The sequence below is a fragment of the Mizuhopecten yessoensis genome, unplaced genomic scaffold (genome assembly GCF_002113885.1).
Source record: "Mizuhopecten yessoensis strain PY_sf001 unplaced genomic scaffold, ASM211388v2 scaffold7539, whole genome shotgun sequence".
Classification (NCBI taxonomy): domain Eukaryota; kingdom Metazoa; phylum Mollusca; class Bivalvia; order Pectinida; family Pectinidae; genus Mizuhopecten; species Mizuhopecten yessoensis.
In genome coordinates, this window is record NW_018407098.1 from 259,840 (window position 1) to 272,981 (window position 13,142).

General features: G+C 34.4%; 1 protein-coding gene across 2 annotated transcripts; it reads left to right on the forward strand.

The window, feature by feature from the left end:
- The first annotated feature begins 761 nt into the window (after positions 1-761).
- Positions 762-5,505, forward strand: LOC110453893 (acyl carrier protein, mitochondrial-like). Of its 2 annotated transcripts, none has more exons than XM_021503098.1 (5): positions 762-973; positions 2,075-2,188; positions 2,718-2,805; positions 3,590-3,698; positions 5,227-5,505. In XM_021503098.1, the coding sequence occupies exons 1-4, from the start codon at positions 815-817 to the stop codon at positions 3,679-3,681; spliced, it is 453 nt and encodes a 150-aa protein (XP_021358773.1). In that variant the 5' UTR covers positions 762-814; the 3' UTR covers positions 3,682-3,698; positions 5,227-5,505. The 2 variants fall into 2 exon arrangements, with proteins under 2 accessions (XP_021358773.1, XP_021358772.1); XM_021503097.1 differs by lacking the exon at positions 2,075-2,188 and adding an exon at positions 2,223-2,342.
- Positions 5,506-13,142: the final 7,637 nt, after the last annotated feature.

Here is a 13,142-nt window from a genome sequence, read left to right on the forward strand (position 1 = left end):
GCTGAGTGTTAAGTAGGAGTAGAAACTACCATTTTACAGACTCTGATATGTCTCGGCCAGNGTAAGTAGGAGTAGAAACTACCATTTTACAGACTCTGGTATGTCTCGGCCAGGGGACAGAAAACCCAAAGCCTTCCTCACATACTGTATATAACAGCTAGATACGAATTTCAATACTTGGCATTTATGTATACCGTCATCATGTGAAGCTGTCAGTAAGTTACTTGTAGGACATAAATAAGTAGCGATTTGGTTTACAGCAAGTTCGCAAAACTAGAAGTGAGGTTATGATGTTTCCCTAAAGTAACTTTTCATTTTTAATAATAAAATGAGTTGTCCTTGCCATTTTTCGTGGGAAAGTCCTCAAAGTTGTAAATATTTGCTCAAGACCAAAATATCATAGGTGGTGCTTATCTCCCATACATGCATGCACCCACATACACGTGCAATATACTAGAAGATCATACAGTTCAAAACTGACAAAAGCTGGTAACGAAATGGCGTCGTCAGTTAACATCGACGTCAGGCCGGGTTGAACTAGTTGCCGAACATTGTAGAATTAATGAGGAATCGAACATGATTTATAAAAAAAGACTGCTTAGAACTATTTGATTTTGCTCTAATTCGTTCATTCGGCAAAATTTCCCGTTAAGGCTCAGAAAGTGATCACCCGATGCTTATGAAACTTAAATTAAGTAGTCATGTGGAACCGGTCAGGGGAGATCACTCTACATGCCGATTCTCCGCCCGTTTCTAGCAAGTTTGGGGGGAGAAAATAGCCACTGCACCGCTTTGGAAGGTCATTCGTATCAAAATGGCTGCAATGTTGAAAAACGTGCGGCTTGCCGTCTCTTTGAATCGTCTGTGCCTCAGAAGTCAGATATGTAAACTTACGACAGCAGCTTATTCACACAAATATCATTGGAGAATATCTACAAATTCCAATACGCAGAGTATCCTGTCTAACACGAAGGTGAAGTTCACGATCACCGGCCATGAATGTTTGCTCTATGCTCAGCGGCTTGTACAGACTTACATGATAAAATTAGCTTGAAATACATGTCTACATATATATATATATGTGTTTCAAGCTAATTTTATCATATAAGTTTATACAAGCCCATGTGCTTTATGTAAAACGTATTGTGTAAAGATATCAAATCCATATATGAAGGATCATTAGATATTGTACATATAACATGCATACTGTATTGTTTCACTTCACTGTGTAACCATTTTCGCCTAGTAATTTATTTCTTTTTTTCTTTTCTAATGAAATGTCATTGGGTGCAACTTCAGCAGTATACCCTGTATGTACCGGCCGGAGTCAGGGACACGAGAAGAATTACAAGTCCTTTGGACTGATTTGTTGGGAAAATCGTGACCTTAGATTAGATCAACGCTAACCAAAATGTCACTTCTTCATTTCTACAATTTTGCATGTACTGCATCGTGGTACAAACAACAAGAGCATAGATGCATCGAAAATTAAAATTTCAGTTTTTGTTACAATGTAGAAAAAGGTGTCAACCTCTGAAACCTCCAATGACGGAGGTCTCCCTCATTTGATCTCAAATGAGGGGTAAAGTGTAAAAAATTATCGGTGCTTTTTTGTCCGGTGAGGAAGTGTTCACCGCACAAATGTCACATTGTTGAGCATATAAGTAATTAATATAAAATTTGAAAAAAATTGGTTAAATAATCTTCACCCTCATAGATTTTTTTTTATATAATGCTACTTTGCATCTAGATTCTAGATGCAAAGGTGTTCTAGATTCTCAGAAGATATGTAAAATTTTATATTAATTTATCTTTTTATTACTGATGCTAACTAAAAATATTTGACTAAAACAAAATGACATCAATTTGTATCATGAAATTTTATTCAATCATGGATATCATTTTAAAGTGCATTTATGTGTTTATAAGATTGGAATGGGTTAAAGAATATTTAGAATAAAGAATTATAAAAGAAAAAAGTTGAAATAATAAAGCTAAAAATCTGGATTTGCGCTCCAGCCATTGGATTCTACTTCACTACTGGAAGTTGTTACACTTAGCTTGTATTTCACAGATTGCAGCCACTACTCTGAGGTATTGTTCATCCAGGGTTTCAATTACAAAAGAAGAAATCCAAGAAAGAGTGCTGAATGTTATCCAGGCATATGATTCAATTAATGCAGACAAGGTACTTACTTTTGTTTCACACTTATGCATTACAGGTGAATAGTTTCCCTTTGGTCAGGACATACGGCAAGAGTGGTCCTCCCCTTACATTGAAACTCATCGAGGAAAGAATATTACTCACTCTCAAGCTCTATGATAAAATTAATCCAGAAAAGGTAATTAATTGGTTTGCTTAAATAAATGCCTGACTCTGATCTGGCTTCAGGCAATAAACATTTCATCAGAATTTTTCAATTAGGATTTGGATTCTGGTGTCGGGCAATGAAATGTCTGTACACATAATTTACTTAAATATATTCAGAAGATACCACAGTTAATTCTTAGATTCCGAAGTTGATTCTAAGAAAAGTTTATGATAGTGTCGGCGCTGTTTTTAATTTAAAATGTAGATGTACGTTTTGACATTAGAGCTAGAATAGATGTTTATGTATTATTGTGAATGTTGTATATATAAAGCCAGCTTTATCATTTGATATGCAAAGCAAGGGGTATTGTGACTTTCTAACCTTTTTTTTAAATTTTATTTGCAGCTTGAACTTAATTCACATTTTATGAATGATCTTGGACTTGACAGTTTGGATCATGTGGAGATCATTATGGCTGTCGAAGATGAATTTGGTAGGTTTTTCTACATTTTGTACCATATCGTAACCTGCATGTCATTTCACTTCAACCAAATTAGTCATTTCTGTAGCATATCTCTTAAAATGATTGAATACATTTGAAAACACTACAATTACAAACATGTACAGTAAAACGCCGTTATAATTCACCCATTAAACCGCCTAATCCGCATACCGCCATTAATTTACTCAGAACAGATTTCCCCAAACGTTAATGCACCTGTTGTAACGCAAAACATGCATACCGCCATCCCCCATCATATTCCAAAAACAAATGGTTAAAATCACACTATTTTGACCTCGTTAAATACTGTCAATTTGAGTAAAGTACAGGTATAACCTGTGAGGAATGTTACGTACATGTGTAAACATCATTATTTGTGTGTGAAACTTCTATACATATTGTGAATATGTTTTGGGCGCTCAACAATTTGATGCATTAAATTACAATTTTAAAGAAAAAAACGTATTCTGAAGTTTATCATTATTTTTTAAAATCATAAGTTCAGTTGGTGTGTGAACATTTGGGTTCAAAAACAGTAAACCCGATATACTGCCAAACTTGTTATAACGCCAAAATCACAGAGGACAGAAGGTAGCGGTATAACAAGGTTTTACTGTACATTGTTTGACTAAACTCAAATTATTATAATACTTAATCTCCACAAAACTAATGTAAATGTTCTTTTTACCTTGAGAATGAAAATATTCAGTTTATATTTAAGTTGGTGTAGTTCTCTTCGTATGTTTATATTCTGTTTTCTGATTTTCTATTTCAGGTTTTGAAATTCCTGATGTAGATTCTGAACGACTGCTAACCCCACAAGATATAATTCGTTATGTAGCAGACAAGGAGGATGTTTATGATTGAACAAGATTTTTCCCTAGGTAATTAAACAATTCTAACATTTCCTGTATTATCATTAGAAATTCATAAAGTTTCATTATTTCAATGTTTCGTACACTAATAAGTGAAGATACCTGGTCAAGGGTTATGTCCTAACCATCAGACCTCAGTCCTAAGTATCTTCTGTCCCTACCACCAAACCTCAGTCCTAAGTATCTTCTGTGCCTACCACCAGACCTCAGTCCTAAGTATCTTCTGTCCCTACCACCAGACCTCAGTCCTAAGTATCTTCTGTCCCTACCACCAGACCTCGGTCCTAAGTATTTTCTGTCCCTACCACCAGACCTCAGTCCTAAGTATCTTCTGTCCTTACCACCAGACCTCAGTCCTAAGTATCTTCTGTCCCTACCATCAAACCTCAGTCCTAAGTATCTTCTGCTCTACTGCCAAGCTATAGTCTGAGTAGCTATGATCTGTCACTACTAAATGTGTAACAATTCATCAGTGAATCACATCTTCAGTGCCGATGCATCATGGCATTCACAAATATAATTCAATTGTGATACTTTAAAACATGGCCATTAAGCTGATACGGCTTCAGGTGGAAAGGCCAGAGTGTTCACTCAAGTCTAAAGCAGTTATCTCCGAGTCCTCATTGCCTGGTCAATTGATGATTAATTTTAAGAAAGTACTGTATAATACCGGTACTTGAAAAATAAAAACTTGATACAGCTATTATGAACTAGTTTACTCATATTGGATTGTGTAACAAAGGGGAACTTCTATATTTCTGATTAAAAACCAAGTTTTTGTTTTTGAGAGAAGATGGGGGCTGTTCAAATCTTTAATAAAATGTACTGCCACAATATTTAACACAGTTTTAGGGGAAATTAAACACTGTTAATTTAAATCAGACATAAGAAACTTTTAAAATGAAGTAAATGTATAAGATGATATCTTTTCATAAATGACTTTGCCTTGTTTTTTATGCATCATTATTATGCAGCAGCTTTCAAATATTTCATTTTTAATGTATTGTAAATGTGGAATAAATTTAGAGCTACAAATCAGTAATTTAATGTACCAAACCCATGTACCATATTACAAATTATGTAGAATATTTTGATAATTAAAATGCTGAAACTGTACACATAAGGAAAAGTGTTTTGGTTCAAATTAACTAAAATGTTGGTATATATATACAGTACTTACTGAAAGTGAGAAACATTCCGAGTCCCATCTACATGTACATGATGCCCCTGAGCCTCCTTTTACTAACGTAATGGTTTGTTGTTGTGTCCACCTCAGACATCCATTGAAAATAAGACTAATCAGCTTTAAATCAATTTTAGGGAGAACCCTGGAGCCCTTCTAGAGTGGTGATTGAGAAGGGGGCATCAGTTAGCCTGCTGCAGAATTTATTATTTATCTTGGAAGTTTTTGCATTGTATCGTCAGTTTTATGATGACAAGTTTCTGAAGACTTTAAAGGATTTTTTCTATTGTCTAAAGGTCATGAATAATAAAATTTTAATGAAATTTGAAATAGCTGAATTTGTTTCTGTTTCAGACACTAGATGAGAGAAGCATGCAGCTGTGTAGAGTACCATCGGAACAATTAACACAAGAGACTTGATATAACAGACTGATCACTGTGTTTTTCCTTCTTTTTGTGAAGGATTTGTGTGAATTTTATTGGGATCACAGTAAAACTCTTAAATTGATATTGAAAGTTGAATCTGCCTCTGAAATGGATGAGTGACAGAACGTGGGGCTAAAGGACTTTTCACGAGTGTTTATAATGTATGCATCAGTATAATTATGAATTAAATCTGTTGAGAGTAGGAAGCATGTTTTTTGTTATGTTTCAAGGTAGAGTTCTCAAATTTCTCAATTTACGTAAATCTCATACTGGGTTACTGGGTACTTGCTAAATTTTATGATGGTTTAAATGAAGTCTCGGGTGTATTTTCATTAAATAAGGCTTATCGGAAAACCCCATTTTTATTTTATACTGCAAAAAAAAACCAAGCACAAATAAGCTTGAGTTAACTTTGACTTCTTTGAATAGTATAAGAGTGAATGTGATACAAACAGCTTTGTCCATTGTTAATAAAAAGGATTTGGTTCTTGATTTGTCTTCAAGTTGTTATCTCATACCTTCTTAACTGTTCATAGGTTATCTTCAGTCTTTGCTTGCCGAACCAAAAATCTGCACAATGTGAATATTTTCAAAACTCCACAAAATTCAACTTGTAACCACAGGCCTTTTTTTTTTTGATTTGTCCTCTCCTTACAAAGTTACTTGTGACCGTATCTAGTTGTAGCAGAATATAACGGGGATACTCCAAGTAATGTAGTACAATGTATCAACAGAATATAACAGGGATACTCGGAGTAATGCAATATCAACAGAGTATAACGGGGATACTCGGAGTAATGCAATATCAACAAAATATAACGGGGATACTCGGAGTAATACAATATCAAGAGAATATAACGGGGATACTCGGAGTAATGCAATAGCAACAGAATATAACGGGGATACTCGGAGTAATGCAATATCAACCGAATATAACGGGGATACTCGGAGTAATGCAATATCAACAGAATATAGCGGGGATACTCGGAGTAATGCAATATCAACAAAATATAACGGGGATACTCGAGTAATGCAATATCAACAAAATATAACAGGGATACTCTAGTAGTACAATGTATCAACAGAATATAACGGGGATACTCCAAGTAATGTAGTACAATGTATCAACAGAATATAACAGGGATACTCTATTAGTACAATGTATCAACAGAATATAACGGGGATACTCCGAGTAATGTAGTACAATGTATCACCAGAATATAACGGGGATACTCTAGTATTGTAGTACAATGTATCAACAGAATATAACGGGGATTCTCCGAGTAATGTAGTACAATGTATCAACAGGATACTCGAGTAATGCAATATCAACAAAATATAATGGGGATACTCGAGTAATGCAATATCAACAAAATATAACAGGGGATACTCGAGTAATGCAATATCAACAAAATATAATGGGGGTACTCGAGTAATGCAATATCAACAAAATATAACAGGGATACTCTAGTAGTACAATGTATCAACAGAATATAACGGGGATTCTCCGAGTAATGTAGTACAATGTATCAACAGAATATAACAGGGATACTCGGAGAAATGCAATATCAACAGAATATAACGGGGATACCCGGAGTAATGCAATATCAACAGAATATAACGGGGATGCTCGAGAAATACAATATCAACAGAATATAACGGGGATACCCGGAGTAATGCAATATCAACAGAATATAACGGGGATGCTCGAGAAATACAATATCAACAGAATATAACGGGGATACCCGGAGTAATGCAATATCAACAGAATATAACGGGGATACCCGGAGTAATGCAATATCAACAGAATATAACGGGGATGCTCGAGAAATACAATATCAACAGAATATAACGGGGATACCCGGAGTAATGCAATATCAACAGAATATAACGGGGATGCTCGAGAAATACAATATCAACAGAATATAACGGGGATACTCTAGTAGTACAATGTATCAACAGAATATAACGGGGATTCTCCGAGTAATGTAGTACAATGTATCAACAGGATACTCGAGTAATGCAATATCAACAAAATATAATGGGGATACTCGAGTGATGCAATATCAACAAAATATAACGGGGGATACTCGAGTAATGCAATATCAACAAAATATAACAGGGGATACTCGAGTAATGCAATCTCAACAAAATATAATGGGGATACTCGAGTGATGCAATATCAACAAAATATAACGGGGGATACTCGAGTAATGCAATATCAACAAAATATAACAGGGATACTCTAGTAGTACAATGTATCAACAGAATATAACGGGGATTCTCCGAGTAATGTAGTACAATGTATCAACAGAATATAACGGGGATTCTCCGAGTAATGTAGTACAATGTATCAACAGGATACTCGAGTAATGCAATATCAACAAAATATAACAGGGATACTCTAGTAGTACAATGTATCAACAGAATATAACGGGGATTCTCCGAGTAATGTAGTACAATGTATCAACAGGATACTCGAGTAATGCAATATCAACAAAATATAATGGGGGTACTCGAGTAATGCAATATCAACAAAATATAACAGGGGATACTCGAGTAATGCAATATCAACAAAATATAATGGGGATACTCGAGTGATGCAATATCAACAAAATATAACGGGGGATACTCGAGTAATGCAATATCAACAAAATATAATGGGGATACTCGAGTAATGCAATATCAACAAAATATAACGGGGGATACTCGAGTAATGCAATATCAACAAAATATAACGGGGATACTCTAGTAATGCAATATCAACAAAATATAACGGGGATACTCGGAGTAATACAATATCAAGAGAATATAACGGGGATACTCGGAGTAATGCAATATCAACGGAATATAATGGGGATACTCGAGTAATACAATATCAACAGAATATTACGGGGATACTCGAGTAATGCAATATCAACAGAATATAACAGGGATACTCGGAGAAATGCAATATCAACAGAATATAACGGGGATACCCGGAGTAATGCAATATCAACAGAATATAACGGGGATGCTCGAGAAATACAATATCAACAGAATATAACGGGGATACCCGGAGTAATGCAATATCAACAGAATATAACGGGGATGCTCGAGAAATACAATATCAACAGAATATAACGGGGATACCCGGAGTAATGCAATATCAACAGAATATAACGGGGATACCCGGAGTAATGCAATATCAACAGAATATAACGGGGATGCTCGAGAAATACAATATCAACAGAATATAACGGGGATACTCTAGTAGTACAATGTATCAACAGAATATAACGGGGATACTCGAGTAATGCAATATCAACAAAATATAACAGGGGATACTCGAGTAATGCAATATCAACAAAATATAATGGGGATACTCGAGTAATGCAATATCAACAGAATATAACAGGGATACTCGAGTAATGCAATATCAACTGAATATAACGGGGATACTCCGAGTAATGTAGTACAATGTATCAACAGAATATAACGGGGATACTCTAGTAGTACAATGTATCAACAGAATATAACGGGGATACTCCGAGTAATGTAGTACAATGTATCAACAGAATATAACGGGGATACTCTAGTAATGTAGTACAATGTATCAACAGAATATAACGGGGATACTCTAGTAATGTAGTACAATGTATCAACAGAATATAACGGGGATACTCTAGTAATGTAGTACAATGTATCAACAGAATATAACGGGGATACTCTAGTAATGTAGTACAATGTATCAACAGAATATAACGGGGATACTCTAGTAATGTAGTACAATGTATCAACAGAATATAACGGGGATACTCTAGTAATGTAGTACAATGTATCAACAGAATATAACGGGGATACTCTAGTAATGTAGTACAATGTATCAACAGAATATAACGGGGATACTCTAGTAATGTAGTACAATGTATCAACAGAATATAACGGGGATACTCTAGTAATGTAGTACAATGTATCAACAGAATATAACGGGGATACTCTAGTAATGTAGTACAATGTATCAACAGAATATAACGGGGATACTCTAGTAATGCAGTACAATGTATCAACAGAATATAACGGGGATACTCCGAGTAATGTAGTACAATGTATCAACAGAATATAACGGGGATACTCGAGTAATGTAGTACAATGTATCAACAGAATATAACGGGGATACTCTAGTAATGTAGTACAATGTATCAACAGAATATAACGGGGATACTCTAGTAATGTAGTACAATGTATCAACAGAATATAACGGGGATACTCTAGTAATGTAGTACAATGTATCAACAGAATATAACGGGGATACTCTAGTAATGCAGTACAATGTATCAACAGAATATAACGGGGATACTCCGAGTAATGTAGTACAATGTATCAACAGAATATAACGGGGATACTCGAGTAATGTAGTACAATGTATCAACAGAATATAACGGGGATACTCTAGTAATGTAGTACAATGTATCAACAGAATATAACGGGGATACTCTAGTAATGCAGTACAATGTATCAACAGAATATAACGGGGATACTCCGAGTAATGTAGTACAATGTATCAACAGAATATAACGGGGATACTCTAGTAATGTAGTACAATGTATCAACAGAATATAACGGGGATACTCTAGTAATGCAGTACAATGTATCAACAGAATATAACGGGGATACTCCGAGTAATGTAGTACAATGTATCAACAGAATATAACGGGGATACTCGAGTAATGTAGTACAATGTATCAACAGAATATAACGGGGATACTCTAGTAATGTAGTACAATGTATCAACAGAATATAACGGGGATACTCTAGTAATGCAGTACAATGTATCAACAGAATATAACGGGGATACTCCGAGTAATGTAGTACAATGTATCAACAGAATATAACGGGGATACTCTAGTAATGTAGTACAATGTATCAACAGAATATAACGGGGATACTCTAGTAATGCAATATCAACAGAATATAACGGGGATACTCGAGTAATACAATATCAACAGAATATAACGGGGATACTCGAGTAATGCAATATCAACAGAATATAACGGGGATACTCGGAGTAATGCAATATCAACAGAATATAACGGGGATACTCAGAGTAATGCAATATCAACAGAATATAACGGGGATACTCGGAGTAATGCAATATCAACAGAATATAACGGGGATACTCGAGTAATGCAATATCAACAGAATATAACGGGGATACTCAGAGTAATGCAATATCAACAGAATATAACGGGGATACTCGGAGTAATGCAATATCAACAGAATATAACGGGGATACTCAGAGTAAAGCAATATCAACAGAATATAACGGGGATACCCGGAGTAATGCAATATCAACAGAATTTAACGGGGATACTCGGAGTAATGCAATATCATCAAAATATAACGGAGATACTCGGAGTAATACAATATCAACAGAATATAACTGGGATACTCAGAGTAATGTAATATCAACAGAATATAACGGGGATACTCGGAGTAATGCAATATCAACTGCTAACGGCCGTTATTTTTCCAGCAAACATAAAACCCTTATACCTGAAACCACCTTTCATTCAAGTCTGTGAAATGAGATTGCCTTGTCTTTGGTCTCCTATTGAGGACATCACTCCTGATAGCTGGTACAATGCATTAAAAGGTTCTTTTGTTCTATAGGTGTATGATATATGACAGGACTGAGGTATGTGTCTTGGATGGAGTTTTATAAAATTAAATCATATCAATCATATGATCTAATCAGAGATAGAAATACCTATGCATTTTACACATTTCAAGAATTCAAACAGATTTATGATATTAATACAAACTTTTTACGAGTATATTATACGAGGCGATAGGTCAAAAGTAGGTGTTAACTATCCATTCATACCAATTAATATAGAAATGATTTTGAAAAATAAAAAGGGGATATGAGATTTTTAAAGCTTATTTTGTAAAAATGATACTATTTCAACAGCTAAAAAAAATGGAATGATATATTATAATTCGATGATGAAATTTGGAAAAAAATATTTAAAATGTCATTTAAAATTACGAAAAATACCAAATTACAGTGATTTCAGTACAGAATTAATCAGCACATTTTGACAACTAATGCATATTTGTTTAAGGCAGGAATAGTAGACAGTTCTTTCTGTGAACTGTGTAACATAGAAATAGGCACACTAGAGCATGTATTATGGGAATGTGACGAAGTACAAAATCTTTTACAACATGTTAAGTTCTTAATAGATGCGAAACTTTGGTTTGTCGGGCAATCTCCTCCTACATTTTTCGACTGATCTCTTTGAAACTTGGTATACATTATAATCATGATATGAAGTTGTCTCCCTGAAAAGAATTTTGATTGGACAATTTTTGCAAAAGTTATTGCCTTTGTTCATTTCAGTATTTGATTTTTTGTCCGGAGATCTCCTACATTTTTTGACGGATTTCTTTGAAACTAAGCAGACTAAGTGATCATGATATGTTGTTGTGTTTCCTTGAAAAGAATTTTGATTCAAAATTTTTTGCAAAAGTTATTGCCCTGATATTATCTAAACCTAAATTTTGCCGATTATATGTTTGATCTTATTTAAATTTATTTGAAAAAAAAAAGAGACAATATTGAAACTTTTTATCTTTAATTACTTAGCTACTGACACTTATATATTACCAGAATTCTATCCTTTACATTGGTTTGTTTAATACTGGTACTTCTCTTGTCTGTCTTTCTTTCTGTCCATTTACCTGTCTTTATTTCTTCTATTTCTTTGTTTTCTTATTTCTCTTATCTGATTTTCCTTCCTTTCTAATATAACATTACAAAAAATAAAATGCCACTTACAAAAAGAGCAATATTAATTAGTATGAAAGTATGGGTGAAAGTGGAATTCATTATGTATAATGAAATGTATATGTTATTGTAATGTGAAAAAAAATTCAAAAAAATCAATGGCCTTGACCTACTTTCAAGGTCGCTTGCATAAAACCTGTTAAATACATGAAATGACACAATAACTGAAGAATCATTATGTCTAGAACCACTATACTTTGACACATTTTGAAGATCAGTAGTGAAAACACTTTTCTTTGTTAGGATCTTTACTTGGAAACAGTGGAGATACCACCCATTATACAACCATTCATATGTCTGCTTGGCATGAAGAAAAGAACTCAAGCCTGTTACCAGGATCTAGCCCCAACCCTGGTGACTTATTCTCAGGTCATTACTTAGAAACAATCAAGATCCCAACCCTTGTAACCAGACATGCATAGGGATCTCAGCAAAATTGTCCATGAAGCATTCTTGGAACCAGAGAGAAGGCTGAAATGGGAAAACATTTACTACTTTCAATGAGAAATATTGCCATGATTGTTTAAATATCCAAATGAGTGATACAGGGCCTCTTATTATACTTCTCTATTCTTTTGCGAGGATGAGCCTTTCACATTGTGAGGATGTGGAAGAACCATAAGCAGTACATGGCAAAATGGTCGAAAAAGTTCAAACTGATTTTTGTAAGAAAAAATATCTGTATGCAAGACTTCATCACATGCTTAGTTATATTTTGAATTACAAAGATTAGCTATGTATGTGACACGAATAAGTAAAATTGTAAAATATTGGCTGAAGCTCCTCGGATCAAATAATTGTATCTTAACTTCATGTTACAAAGCATCATTTGATGACTGTATGTCGGGTAATGTTAATTGGGTAACAAATGTAAAAGAGCTTCCATTTACTTAAGGTTTTGCTGAGATATGGTATGCTCAGAATATATTTAATGAAGACTTGTTTATATCTGAACTCGCACGAAGAGTAAAAGATTGTTTCGTACAAAACACTTTAATGCATTTTACCACTT